Source organism: Podarcis raffonei, chromosome 2 (genome assembly GCF_027172205.1).
Source record: "Podarcis raffonei isolate rPodRaf1 chromosome 2, rPodRaf1.pri, whole genome shotgun sequence".
Lineage (NCBI taxonomy): Eukaryota > Metazoa > Chordata > Lepidosauria > Squamata > Lacertidae > Podarcis > Podarcis raffonei.
The window spans coordinates 36,662,398-36,677,403 of record NC_070603.1 but is presented as its reverse complement, the minus strand read 5'-3'; the positions used below and the strand labels follow the sequence as shown (position 1 = coordinate 36,677,403).

Here is a 15,006-nt window from a genome sequence, read left to right as displayed (position 1 = left end):
TAATTGTTTTTAAATTATGTACAACTTGTGAGTGAGGACCTCATCTATCATTTGTACTTTGCTTAAACTAGAAATGACCCCATTTTCACTTCCACTCCCTGATTGGTACTTTGATTTGAGTCCCCACTCAAGCCCAGCCATGAAAAATCTGTAGGATGAAAATAGCCTTCATTTTAGATTGTATCAATGTTGGTATATGAATGGAACAATCCTCAGTAAGTGATGCCAGCTTGATAAAAAGCAGGTTTGTTTGAATTGTTTCCAAAAAGCAAATAACTGCTTCTTCATGCTATAGCTACTTAGGTCTGATACAGTTATGCAGCACCAAAACCAAGATAATAGTCCTAGACAAACTAAAGGCATTTCTGTGAGTTGGACAAAAGATATCAAAGTATGAGTGTCTTAACAACTTCAGTAACAAAATGCTACTTGATATTTAATCTCGTGAAATTTTCTAAAACCATTCTCTTCTCTCCTCTGCCTTGTTTTCCTTAGGTGCAGGTGGTGGAGTTGAAAGTGACTTGGATCACTAAAAGTTTCTGTCCTGGAGGTACAGATAGTATAAGTCCCCCACCGTCTTTAATCACCCAAGAGAACTTGTCTAGGTAAGGAGTTCTTCATATTAATACCCTAAAAGCACTCCCCCATTAAATTACTTTCTGCCAGAAGGCTGCTACCAGAAAAGCAATAGTTTACTTGGATGAAAACAAAGTTATTGCTATAGTATTTAGTGCAAACATTTGAGGTGGGATGGTGAATGATCTAATAATCTGAAATGGCATGTGTGCAGCTGTTTGTGTGCTGTTACAGAGCAAAAGGACTTTAACAATCTGCTTATTTTCCTCCTGCACATTCAAACTTCATAGTATGCTTTATATAAGAGAACATTCCCCTTTGTCCTGCATTAACAAATACTTTTGCACTGTTGAATTAAGCCTAAACCCATGTAAAATGAGGAAGTACTGTCATTGTCTCCTAAACAGTTCCCCCCCCCAAAAAAAGTTATCATCTTGTAAGTATATGAAAGCCCCTGTAGAGGTGTCAGCCAGTGCTAGGACTTTGGGGGAAATTGTATCAGCCAGCAGTAAGGTGGTATCACGGTCACCTTGTTTTTGACAGGGTAAAGCGCCTGGGGTGCTTTGACCATGCTGAGCGGCAACTTGGAGAAAGGTGTCTCTATGTGTTTCCTGAGAAAGTGGAGCCGGCAAAAATCACATGTGAGTGCCCAGAGAGAAACTGTGTTCTGGGAGAAGGATCTGTTGCCAAAAAGGTATGTATGCTGGCATCATTTGGCTGATAATATCAAACTGCTTCACAGAACATCAAACTTCTTTGAAAATTCTTTTATTCAGAATTTCTCTAGACTGTTTTGACAGTCTTGTTAAGATGATAATCCGCTGATGTGATTAAGATAATGGTAGTGAGCTTTTGGGAACTACGCACCCTTGTTCTCCTTCTGCAGCCTCCTCTGTATTGAGAACACATTTTCCCTTACCGACACATAAGAGAAATACTTGCACCAGTGTTGATTTCAATTAGGGTTTGAGTAGGTTCCCTGCTTAACCAATATTCTTAACCATCTTCAGGTGCCAGAAGAACACCAATTAAGTGAAGTCCCTGCTTAGTCTTAACCATAATTCCATGACTGGTGTTCATGTTTCCCTAAAATATATGTCAGGAAGGAGGCAGTGGCTCAGTGAAACTGTGTGATCCCACAGTTAAAGAAAGCAAATTGCCAGTAGCACTGTGGCACAAAAGATATGATACAAGATGATCAGAGAAAATATGAACTTGTTGAGCTGAATGGTCTATAGACAGAGAGTTGTTATGGGATAAGTTTGCCTTCATTTGGCAACTGTTGCATTTATTAGATAAGAAGTGATTGAGACGTGATTTGTAACCTCCTATAATCAATTTCTGTGAAAAATATGTTAACAGAGGCATATGAATGTCCATCCGATTTTGATGCATTCCACTGATGGTGCGCTGTCTTCAGAGTAAATCTCTGTTGATTGGCCCCTTCAGTGATCCAAAATGCGAGATGGAGATTTGTTTAGAATCCACATTGCAGGTGGTTGTTTAAATTCTTTCAGAGATTTCAAGCAGAAAAAAATCTCTCTCTTTTTAGCTTTAACCATCCAACATATTCATTCCACCGTTCTGAGACAGTGGCTCTGTTCTCATGTAATATTTATCCAAACCATGACTTAGCATGAATGCACAGGCTCCTGGAGAAGTCCCAGCTGCTGCTTTGCTCCTCTTCTGGCCCTGTTTGCTACTGTTCTGAGCTAAACCAATGATATTGGCTTAGTATGTTGTCTAAACCTGGGCTCATGGTTGTCTAGAGCAAAACAAACCACCAGCCCTGGGTGCAGACAAAAAGATGGAGCTAAACCATTGCAGAACAGCGCAGCAACGACAGAGAATTTGAAAAGCACCCACAATTTCCTCTCTGAGAGTCTGCACATTCCTACTAAGGCATGGTTTGGCTTGGTGTTACGTGTGTAGCAGGGACTCAGCTATACAGCTGCAAACAGAACGTTTTACATGTGTTTTAAGTTCATTATACAAATGTGACACTAGATGGCAATGGCAAGCTTATGGCAAATTCAATATATTTTTCAAAATGCTTTTAAAAAAGCATTTTCACAGCGTTTTTTGTATGTTTCTAGATTCAACCCAGGTCAATGGCTCTCTACAACTTCCACCCACGTTGCTTATTACCTACATGGGATTTTCCCCCCCTGAGATTATTCATTCACTTCAATGCACAGTGAGGGGGAAAGTAGCTAGCTCAGAGAAAGTTGTGTGTATCGATTGAATTTAACAAGCATCTCTCTTAGGTCAAGTATGAATATGCATTTGCCATGGTTTCTGTCCCTCTCCCATGCATGTTTATATTGCTTCTACCAAGTGTAGAAAGGAAACTACACAATTAAAATAATATAGCTAAGGTGTACTGTGCTAGATATAGCTGCCTCCTTCCTTTTTGAAGTACTTTTGGACCTTTCTGCTCTACTTATGTTTCAGTGAATTTATTTATTTTTTTCCTACCTAGCCTGTGGATGCAGCTTCTTAATACTTACAATTGCTAAATATCTTCACTTTAATAGCCATTCAAATATATTGAGGGTTTTGGTATCTTTCCATTATCAGATGTATACCATTCTAGCAGCTACTTTTGACAGTGAAAAAGAGTTTAACATATTTGTTAATAATGAACAAAATATGGAAATTCACATATTTCTAAAGAATGCTCTTTAACTAGGATAGAACAGCTTATTAGTGTCTTCCAGTGTCTTGTTGTAATAACATGCTAAGTTTCATTTCTGCCCTTGTAGTTTTAGTTTATGGACAATTTAGCTGTTCATAGTGCAATTTGCTTAGCTCTGTTAGTAACAGGTAGGTCTGTGTCTCTCATTACAGTATTTCTTTAATGAGAATTGTGGGGACTACATTCCTTAATCCTGCTTGCAGATCCAACCAAGTGCAGTCTACAGGCATTAATAGTGGTTTACCATAGGCTCAATTAACCCCCTGTTTTTGTTATCTTTTTGAGAGAGGTTGTTAAGCATCTGACAGGCCACGAAACATGGTTGTCTGTCTGCTTGGCTCACTAGTTTAGCAGCCTGCATAAGTGGTTTCACATGTCACTATAGTAGTATTTTTCCCCCTACAAAATCAGCATTTACCTCTAAGAAAACGGAACCAAAATTTTCTAAATTCCACTGCATTCCACTGAATGAACCCTTTGGGTTAAAATATGAATAAGATGCAATCAAACTGTGAATCATTTCTTTCGACTTAATTTTCCTCTTTAAATATTCCCATGCTTTCATCAATAATACCAAAATTGTGGTGTTTAATATTGCAGATGGCCTGTCCTTGTTTCGTATCCAACGTAAAGCCTGAAAAGGTACTGTACTAAACACTTGTTCTATATCTGTTTTTAAAAAGCCTTGAACTTCCTCCTGTACGGTAGCTAAGTGTCTCCAATTTCAGCATGCAAATGCCACCTTCCTCCAAAAAGGTTGTTCATATTCTAAATAGCTTATTTTTCCATGTAAACTCATCAGCAGATTTTGACATTTGTTGATCTCTTTCTAGATAAACCCACATTGCTTAAGAAGAGTCTATTTGTAGGTGTCATTCTTTTTAAGTGCCATAATTCCTCCTCCAGGGAAAGGTTATCTTAACCTTTTTAAGAACAGCGTAGCCAATTCTAACTTCATTTTGTATAATTTTGATCATCTTCTAAATTAGTAATAATAAGATTCATGTCCGTCCGCGTGATAGAGATATGCCAGGAGGAAAGTGCATGTTTTAACTGAAATCTGTATAATATTCCCTGCAACACTTATTTCCCCATCCTGACAGAGGAGGCCCCTGCTGGTTGAGGTCACCAGGCAGAAGGGGTGTTAGCAGGTCTTGCTCCCCTGACAACAGTGCTTTGCATTTTGCTATAGAAGTAGATAATATCTTATCACCTGGAGACAGGAGCATGGCCTGCCCTTGATGATGGCTGTGTCTGGAATAATTGACATGTTTTCTCCTCTCATGGCTGCCTTAGATGCTGCTTATTTCCTTTGTTACAGAACTCAATGGGGGCAACCTAAATGGTATCCACTCCAGTTAGTGCAACTAAATATTACCATCCAGGTTTCTAAGCTCTTATTTGCTGTAGTGAGAGGATTGTAGGCATGAGGACACTTAGGGAGGGAGGAGAGCATAAATGCCTCCTAAACCTAGAAGTCCTCTTGTGCAAGTACCTCCTAGGGAATTTTCTCCGCATCAGGACTTACTTCTGGTTTTGAAACTTGGCAGGATATATGTGGGAACCAGTTACTAACATCTGGGTTGCGCATTTACAGGGGAGAACTGACGGTGCAGAAAAATAATGTTTAAAGTATTCCGCTTTCTGATTCTCCCCCACACATCCTCTTCTCTTTCCCCCCACCTTTTGTATTTGCAATATGAGGGAAACACAGTTGGGAACCTCACTTTTCTCTGTGTTGGTATGTGTTGACATGACAATACTCTGAATTGCCTTGTGTCAGTTATGACACATTATAGACTGTAATGAGCCCAAGAACTTAGGTTTTTATATTGATACTTGCCACCACAAACTAGCTGATGGGCAGTGACTTCAATCCTGCTTTCTGCAGGGATCAGCTGCAGTTCCCCATTGGGAAAGTCGGTTGCTCTTCCAATCCAGCCATGTCTATACCTGCCACACACCTGATTGCGCATATAATGTCAGATGTGGAGCAAGTGAGTGCAATTTGGGGGAAATTGCCCACAGGCTGGAGGTTCTCAGTCCCTAAACTAGAGTGACAGGAGTTTGGGGGGGGTTAAATGTATAAATTGATTACTAAACTTTCTGTCGGGGTGAGTGGCTCTTGGGTGGAAAGAGAACAGAATCTGGTGGGGAGTACCGTTTTTGGGGACGGTGCTCTGCTGGCTTTGACTAATGAATAAGGTTTTAGTTTTATATTTAATCATAGCTGAATCTTTGTTATTCCCTCCACGACTTAACATTAAGGTATAATGGCTTTAGATTTATTGCTATGAAGCTAGATGTAGTGTTGGGGATATGAAGTCCTCCTAGAAAAAGTTAATCTTCCTCCTGGAAAGCAAGGATAGCTTCACGACTTCAGAGACTTGTTCCTGCCACTTTTTGCAGTGCAATTTCTGCTAAATGCCAGTAAACATACTTAAGAAATAAGTTTGAACAGAAAACCATAGTAATGGTGCTATTAAGAAAAAATTGGTGAGAGAGGTACATTGTAAAGAAGGCTAGGCAACTGAGTCCCAACTGGGCAACATAGTATATTAATAAGGTCTTCTTAAGAATGTCTTGAGAACTGTTGTGTTTCACCTTGCCAGTGCATTTACAGCATTTATGAACTTTTAAAGTCTCTTCTTCCACACTCTCCTCTTACTGTATTTTCCTGGCCCCATGCTGGCCTCTTTAAGGCCTCTGTGGCCTTTGGCTACTTGTGCTTTTATCCACATCACCTTGGATACCTGAAAGTGACATGATGTTGTCGTGCTGGTTTGTCTTCATTGCTCTCCTTAATGGACTGGACCTACTTTGTGACACCCAGAACTGAGTCACTCTGATGGAGAAATCTAGAAATGGCTTGCCAGGGGTGTTTCCTGGGTCAGCCATTCATAACCACTGTGGGTTTTAGTAATGTTGGTACAAGGACCCCTCTGCCTATGCAAAAGGACTTCCTCTCCCTCTCCTCTCCCCCGTGTGCCCCCCCCCCCACAATATCTACTCTGGGCAAGGACGTCCTTTGAATTGAACCAATTGTACAGGCAGAAGTCCTTGCGCTAATGGGACAAGATTGCTGGATGCAACCCAGTTGCTTGTTGCTTCTCAATAGAGTGGTCACTACTCCTGTAGAGAACTCTGGGCCAGCAAGGAAGACTTGCCCATCAGTCTTCCAGAGAAAGCAGTCTTAACCCAAGGGCCAAAATGCTAAAGGAAAATAGAGTCCAAGGATTCCATAGAATACAAAACCGTTCATCTGCTCAACTCAGCAGCATGATTAGCTCTGGCTAAAACTCTTCCTACATCTTGGGCTGCATCTGTTGACCATCCTTTATTTTCTGCAGGTGAGGAGATTGTTGAAGAAGCAGATAGTGAAGATCATGTCGATATCCCCAGACTCACAGGGTGCCCTTGACCTCCCTGAAGCAGAATCTGCTGCAGCAGGTGACCAACCATCTGAAGAACCTAAAGCCAGCTTAAAATGTGAACTAGAGGACTCTGCCCATGATGCTGTAAGCTTACAAGAAGTAAAGGAAGAGCACCTTGATGGAACGGGAAAAGGCGTCCCTTGCGAAGCAGCTGGGCTGCAGTTGCAACCCCCATTTGTTCTGAAACGGAATGATGGCTCCTCCGACTACAAGCTCCAGTCAATAGAACAGGATGCTGACGACGAAGCAGCAGATGACACAGATGACACCAGCTCTGTGACCTCTTCTGCCAGCTCCACAGCCTCTTCCCAAAGCGGCAGTGGCACAGGGCGCAAGAAGAGTATCCCACTCTCCATCAAAAACCTCAAGAGGAAGCATAAGAAGAAGAAAACCAAGGTTTCCCGTGAGTTTAAGCCAGGCGACAGGTAAGGCTGCCCTTAAACATGCCGTTAAATCCTGCCAGTTCTGAGTTTTCACAGTCAAATGTGAGTTCATGTTTAAAATGCCCGTGGCACAAGGATTTGTGCAACCTCATAAGGATGGGTTTTTAGTTCGACAGCCTGTGTAGAACGTTCACCTTGGTCATGTTTCAAGAGAAATGCAAAGAGCAAACTGCGATGACTCCATGGATGCCCGGTATGAGGCGAGTGTGTGAATTCAGGCCTCACAGATCTCTGTAGAATGAATAAAATTAACCCAATTAAAGGCACCAGTCTGACTGCCTTTTCCCATTCACTGGGACCAAGTAACCCAAAACCCCAGTTTCTACTGCAGCCTTATAAACGGATGCCTTCCGATATATGTGGGGATTTAAAAAACACTTTTGGAAAGTGTTTGGAGTAGAATTTTCTCCATTCTGGCGTTTCTGCTGCTCTTGGTGTAGAGGCCATCTGGGAAGTCCAGCAGTGCCACAGCCCATCCACCACCAGCTCCTCCCGCTTCTTCATCCACATCTTGGCCAATGTGGTGGCAAAAGTGGCCAATGAGGGGAGCAAGCAGGGTGGGTAGTTGAGTCCACCAGGCAGGAGAGAGAAAGAGGCCACAATAAATATGCTAAGGGGGGCTCAGGAGGATCCCGGGGGCCTGAATGAGCTTGCAGCCGGTGACTCGGAGCTCTGCCTCGGTCTCAGCGTCTGGGCCACTGCCAATGGAAGGCATGAAGCGGAGGGCGTCAGCTGGCAGGGGTGGAGGATGAGATGTGGGGGTGGGGCGAGGGGGCTCTGCTCCAGATCCCTGCACCTCAGAAATGGAGTCAAGGAGGACAGAGCAATAAAGAAAGGTAGCACTTACTCTTTATACAGGACACTAGTCTCTACACATACACTCCACACTCCTATGTATCCTCCATCAAGGGAAGGAAAAAGCATTATCCGCATTGGTTGGCGCATTCCATCCAGGCAAACATAGTCAAGGGCCAGTACTGGATGTGGCTGGGGAGGGGAGATAGAGAGGCCTGTAAAGAGTCCCAAGGAAGGGCAAATAGAGAGGCTTGGGGGACTATGTTTAAACCATTGGCCTAGGGTTCTCCACTCCTGCTTTAAGAAGTACTGTATATGAGCTGCAGTGTCATGCCCATTCAGCTGTAAGATGTAAGTCCAACCTCTTTTACCACCATTAAAAAGAGGGGGAAATTAAGCTGTGAGGCAATAGGCATGTGTCACCATTTTAAGTTTACAAGTGAGTATAAGGTGGTTTAAAATCAAGTACATACAGTACGGACAACTAGGTTATCTGTTAGTCACTACCCATTGCTTCCAGCCAATTAGATAAAATTACAAGTTCATCTTGAATCATGTCCTTCAAGCCTAAAAATAGATATAAAAGCTTTTTTAGAAATCAAATGGTACCCAGAATGTTTTCTTGAGACATTTTGGGCCACTTGTTCTTCCCAGTTAGATAGAACAATGGTTGGTGCTTGATGAGAATAGAAGCTGCAGAAGCACATAGTTGAAAGGAGCTAGTTTCATCTGATGTGATTGCTATTGGTGCGATCAGAAGGCCCCATTTTGTCTGACTCCACTTGCTGTAGGAGGCGTCTTCTGTAATTCGCTGCCTTTTTTGGTCACAGGGTTGCTGTGGAAGTGGTGACCACGATGACTTCAGCTGATGTGATGTGGCAGGATGGCACAGTGGAGAAAACCATTCGTTCCAATGAGCTGTTTCCTGTCCATCACTTGGACAACAACGAGTTTTGCCCTGGGGATTTTGTGGTGGACAAGAGAGGTAATTGGTGTGATGTGCATGGTTTTTCACCTTTACAATTGTGTTTTGAGTCTTGATCTTTAGACTGCCAATAACATTGAATGTAATAACACCAACACTGTCCGCTTTTACCATTTTTCCTGAGAATCTTATCTTGTTGATGATCTTTGACCCTCACAATTGTTAAAGTAATAAATTGGAAAATGTGGCACCCCTTCATATTCAGGCAGTAGTGAAAGGTGTTTTTGCCTATTCACCATATTGTAAATTGATCTATCCTGGTGTTTAAAAAAAACATACAGGTAGTCCTCCTCTTGAGATACCAAGTACCTCAGATACAATATGGCAACTGTGCCTATTATATTTGGCAGGTAGAATTTCTCCAAAGAAAATAAGCCACTCTTCAGTTTGTGTCTAAAATCTGTCTCCATACAGTATTTTCATTAGTGGACCATAGATGAAAGGAAAAGGGGCTGTATTCATTTAAATAGGATTAGCACTAGCGCAGTGTGATTTCCCCCCTATGTGTGCCCCATGTTATCCCCAAATCTGCTCCAGAGAGTTGGGGGAACCCTCAGACCAGATTTAGTGGGTGCACAGGGGGAGGAGAGGGAAACAATCCACTTAATTCTATGTTGAATATGACCCAAGGAGCGCAAGTAAGTGTTTGAATATACTTTCTACTTATCTATTAAGAGACTTCCAGTCCATAACAGACTCCCAGGAGAGGTGGTGGACTCTCTTTCCTTTGGAGGCTTTTAAGCAGAGGTTGGATGGCCATCTGTTATGGATGATCTAGTTCAGGGGTGGCCAACTCCCAAGAGACTGCGATCTACTCACAGAGTTAAAAACTGGCAGTGATCTACCCCCTTTTGGGGGGTTCAGGTCAAGTTGTTGAGCTTTTTTAGGGAGGAGGAAAAAAAGCACTGTTTTTTGAGGGGGTGCAGAGCTAAAATGTTGAGCCTCTTTAGGGGAGCCAAAGTTATTGAGCTTCTTTGGGGGGAGCCAGTGATCTACCAGTGATCTACCATGCACGTCCAGTGATCTACCGGTAGATCACGATCTACCTGTTGGACATGCCTGATCTAGTTGAGATTCTTGCGTTGCAGGCAATTGGACTGGATGACCCTTGGGGTGCCTTCCAATTTTGCAATCCTATTATTCTAATCCTGGTGGAATATTAGTCCTTTTCCCACTGTTGTTTGCCTAAGCCTCTAGAGAAAGAGGATTTGACACTTCAGTATGCTGCTCTCTCTTATTGGAGTCTTCTTTCTTCAACCCTAAATAGCACAGGGTTCTCAGGATCCTGGGATGTATGGAGTGGTGCAGTCAGGTGACCATGTTGGCCGCACCTGTGTGGTGAAATGGTTCAAGTTGAGGCCTAGTGGAGATGATGTTGAGGTAAGAAGCAAAGGTCCTCGTCTTGTGTGCCCTTATTATGTTTATGTGGACTTTTATTCATTGTACACTTCAGTATACTGGAAAAGCTGTATTTAAAAGTGATAGATACTGCGCTGACTTTTTTCCTTTCCAACCTTTTCCCCAATAAACCCTAATGTGGATTTTATCTTTTTTCAATGCCAGATCAAGGTTAGGTGTAAGTAACCTCTCCTACCCTGAGAGGATACTCTCAGATCCTCTTACTGGATCCTCCTTTATGTTAAATGTTAACCTGGGCAGATTGATTTGTTCTCATCCTCTGTTTTGGTGCCATGTGGGGGAGAACAGGAGCCCTGAATGAGTGTATTGTAGAAGGTTAGAGCTTGGTGCAGATGGACAGGACTGTACAGTCCTCCTTTCACGTGACTCTACCACTTTGGAAATGCACGTGGAGGTTTCTTGTTCTGAATCTTCCACCGCACTGTGGTAAAAGTTGTGAGTGCCTACCTGTTTTAGTCAACTCTTCAGAGCTCTTTTAAAGATTATATATGCATGAGGCCTTGTACCAGATATCTCAGTGCAGCAGCATTGAGCAGAATGTCTTGAGTTTCAGGCTGTTGTTTTTGGAAGCATTTAGGAATTGGAAAATCTGAACGAGGATTGGTCTTAAACATGGTGTGTTCTTTGCCAGCTGATTGGGGAGGAGGAGGATGTCAGTGTGTATGACATCGCTGATCACCCAGACTTCCGCTTCCGCACGACTGATTTTGTGATCCGTATTGGCAATGCGGAGGATGGTGCTTCAGTTGGTGAAAATGAGGTAGGTCTTGCATGTCCTTGGGGCCTAATACTGCGGGAGGGGGAAATGCAGTTGTCAGATTCCTCTGTGCCTTGGTTTGGACTGAAAAGGAATAGGCCGTCTTGTCCTGCTTAGTGTTCCTAATAGACATGCATCCTTGCACACTTTCTAGAAGAAGAGAGGCTCTTCTCTTTTGGCACATACATAGAACTGAGGTCCTCCCCTTGTAGCAGATGCAATAGCTAACCGGAACGTAACAATGAGGTCATCGGAATCTATCGGCCGCAGAAGCGTAAAGCTTACATAATTTGAGTGGAGAGATGATACATGCATGAATTAATAGCCTAAGAGGCCATCGTGCCTCTTCCTAATTGCCTTCTTCAGTAATGAAGCTGTGCAGAGAAATCTGCAAACCTGAAACTTCTAAACAGCTTATGAACACCAACATATCACTCGGCTTCGGGTACAATTTTAATTGGGCTTTTTAAATTCTTGTCTCTGGCATCGTATTGAACATTGCTGAGCAAGTGACAGAGACAGCTTATTGTGAACATGTTCAGCATATATACAAAGCCAGGTTTAGCGTGGATCATGTCTGTGAGAAAGCCACATGAAGACGCCATCTGCCGAGGGGGAAAGGGTTTGAAAGGCTCAAAATGCCAGTTCCTCAATCCACCGCAAGATGGCAGCCCTGTCAAATACTTTAAAAATGGATTCTTCAGAGAGACTGGAGATGAGTAGCGCTGAGGTCGTTTTAATGTACAGTTCACTGTCTTTGAGGTGGATTTGTTTGGGAAATGTCCTGCGCGTGACGTCCCCCTCCGTAAAATTGCAGCAGCAAGAATCATTACAATTTCTCTTGGCTTACTCTGTTGATATCCTTCTCTTGCTTATGCACCCCACTTGCTTGAAGAAAGTAGTTGCTAACCGCTGGTATTCCAGAAGGTTGAGTTAAGCTGGCTCTAAGGCTTGTTGTGTTTGTTTCCGTAGCCCTCTGTGGGTCAGGTGGCCCGTGTGGATTTCAGCAGCAAAGTGGAAGTTGTGTGGGCTGATAACTCCAGGACAATCGTTCTGCCACAGGTAAGCTGCCTCTACTTGGTGGAGCTGTTGTTCATTGGGTCCCATGCCTTTATAGCAAGGAGGGGGCATTTTGTCTGAAACTGGGAATGCTTGTTTCTTCTCTTTCATCAGCTCTTAGATTTGCTTTGAATTTGTTGAACCTTTGAAATGGATTGCTCTAAGTCAGGGGTCACTAGGTCAGTGACTGTGGGCACCATGGTGCCCATGAACATTTTTACTTGTGCTCCTGGGCTGATGCCCAAGACTCTGAACTTTCATTAAAAGAAAGCTATGGGGCAAAACCTTCCAAGCAATTCCTGTGACATGAGAGTGAGTATGGTGTGGCCACTTTGTATATTTTTCCTGATACTGAGGAACATTTCTTGTTGCTATTAGACAGTGGCAGCATCTATATGTGTGTGTGTAAAATCAATATTGTGTGATCTCACAATCAGAATGAGCAGGACATAGCTGACTTCCCATGTTAAGCATAAGCTTGTCAGGAGTGGCTTTCTCTCTAATTTTGGGTTAAGCCATGCAGCTTGTGGCAGCCATTTTGTGGTATGCCACCCCCACCCACCCCAAAAGCAGATATTTTGTGACTGGAGCCCTCTGCACACTCAGAGAATTAAAAATGTGCCCCCTGGTCCTAAAAGGTTGGAAATTGCTGCTCTGGATGCAAGCTGTTGATGAAACCCACTTGTGGCACTACTGGTGTCTCTTTATTCTGCAGTCTAAACTTGCTTCTTCCGTTTTCATTTTCTGCAAAGGCCAGGATCCTTTGAATGCCTTTGCAGGGAAATTTTATACACAAGGAATTTTGCTAGTAGCTCCTGCCTGCAATCTGCAGTTCCCCCTTTGTCCTTGTTGTTGTTGTTTAGTCGTTTAGTCGTGTCCGACTCTTCATGACCCCATGGACCAGAGCACGCCTGGCACTCCTGTCTTCCACTGCCTCCTGCAGTTTGGTCAAACTCATGCTGGTAGCTTCGAGAACACACTCCAACCATCTCGTCCTCTGTCGTCCCCTTCTCCTTGTGCCCTCCATCTTTCCCAACATCAGGGTCTTTTCCAGGGAGTCTTCTCTTCTCATGAGGTGGCCAAAGTATTGGAGCCTCAGCTTCAGGATCTGCCCTTCCAGTGAGCACTCAGGGCTGATTTCCATAAGAATGGATAGGTTTGATCTTCTTGCAGTCCATGGGGCTCGCAAGAGTCTCCTCCAGCACCATAATTCAAAAGCATCAATTCTTTGGCGATCAGCCTTCTTTATGGTCCAGGTCTCCTTTGTCCTTAGCCCATCCTTTTCTTGCTCATGCATCTCTGACATACACCTCACACGTTTTCAGAAGGTTGATGAAGACTTCTTTTGTTTCAGTGGGCCTTTGCATGTCGAGGCCTGTAGATTAACAAGTTATTTGGAACTTTAGGTTGCAGCAGCGGGAACTGCTAGATAGAGTTTTGGGTTTTCTGATGCTGCTGACTTGTACTCTCTCTGCTGGATTTTAACTTAAGTCAGGGAAGAGGAGCATGTGGCCATCCAAATGGTGATGGACCACAGCTCCCATTGCCCCTAATGATGAGTGGTCATGCTGGGTGTGCCTGATGGGATTTGGAGTTCACCAACATCTGGAGATGCTCCCACTCCCAATTTTAAGTGGATCCAAGGAATTGCGAGCAGAGTTCCACTCATGCCATAGGGCTTCCCCGCTCTCACCTTCCTGGGTGTGCAGACCCTTTTGTGTCCTTCCAGAAGCATCTCCTGCAGCTTTGCAGGACCTGTTTGGATGGTGCGCAAAGGGCTATTTGGATCCAAGCCATCCTTTTCATTTTCTCCCATGATTAGCTGCTTTGAGGGCTCTGTGGAGCCACCTTGATGGGATGGAAGGTATAAAATAAAACCTCAGCTATGGCACTTGTGCCACTGATTCCCATGAAGGTAATTTTTGAGTTAAAGTAGGTGTAGCATGTAGCCCTCTCAACGCTTGCATAGAGAGCAAGTGCAGGTAGGCACATTTCTCCAAAATAAACCCCAAAGGAGAAACCCATTGCTGTAGTTCAACAGCTTTCTAATTTTTCATATTTACTTGCATGTCAAGGAACCTCTACATATTGCAGAAGATTCTTTGTAAGGAGGTGCTAGGGTATGCACACAGTTGAAGCAGGGTCCTGGTTAGGACTGTTGGCCTACGTTGTCACATATTGCAGGGTGCATTCAGTTCATGCCCTCAACGCTTTTCCGATAGCTGTGTTATAAACACTTGTACACAGTGGATCTCATTGACAGAACAGAGCTTTCAAGGAAGCCCGAGGTTCATGGAAAAGCACTGCCCTAGCATGTCTCCACATGCATGAACGATCGTAAAATAATACCCTTAGTTGAATTAGAGAAAGGGAGGAGGAGCAGATGAAATAGAATGGCTTGGGAATAAGCTTATGGGGCAGGGCAGGCAACATGGCAACTTTCAGGTGCTGTTAGGCTCCATCTCCCATCAGCCTCAGCCAGCATGACCAGTGGCCCAGGATTATGGGAGTTTGAGTCCAACATTTATCTGGAGGGCAAACTGTTGACTACCCCAAGGGTTTCACTAGCTCGAACATCTGCAGTGCAGCAGCCATGCTCCCTGCCCCCATTTCCAGTTTTCCTGCTTCTAGAACACTGATGATCAGAGTGTGTGTAGCATCCTTGCATAAGCTGGTGTTTCTAGGTGAAAAAGATCCGCTGGGAGAGGCATTATAGCTAAATTTGTCCCAAAGCAATGTTAGAGGAGACCGCAGTACTGAAAGCTTTTTAGCTCATGCCTGGTCTCTTCATTTCCAGATAGGTGCTGCGTCTCTGCTATAGCCAGCACCCGCAGTGGTTT

The 15,006-nt window shown here is 43.6% G+C and overlaps 1 protein-coding gene across 6 annotated transcripts in view; it reads left to right on the top strand.

The window, feature by feature from the left end:
• The window catches only part of UBE2O (ubiquitin conjugating enzyme E2 O), an 85,631-nt gene that overhangs the window by 40,428 nt on the left and 30,197 nt on the right, over positions 1 to 15,006 (top strand). For 5 of the 6 annotated variants that reach the window (XM_053376009.1, XM_053376011.1, XM_053376010.1 and 2 more), the window contains exons 7-14: positions 496 to 605; positions 1,120 to 1,270; positions 3,875 to 3,916; positions 6,625 to 7,133; positions 8,777 to 8,931; positions 10,199 to 10,311; positions 10,982 to 11,110; positions 12,080 to 12,169. In XM_053376009.1, the coding sequence (XP_053231984.1) occupies positions 496 to 605; positions 1,120 to 1,270; positions 3,875 to 3,916; positions 6,625 to 7,133; positions 8,777 to 8,931; positions 10,199 to 10,311; positions 10,982 to 11,110; positions 12,080 to 12,169 (1,299 nt within the window). The remainder of the gene's footprint in view (positions 1 to 495; positions 606 to 1,119; positions 1,271 to 3,874; positions 3,917 to 6,624; positions 7,134 to 8,776; positions 8,932 to 10,198; positions 10,312 to 10,981; positions 11,111 to 12,079; positions 12,170 to 15,006) is intronic. The other variant, XM_053376007.1, reaches the window with a different exon arrangement.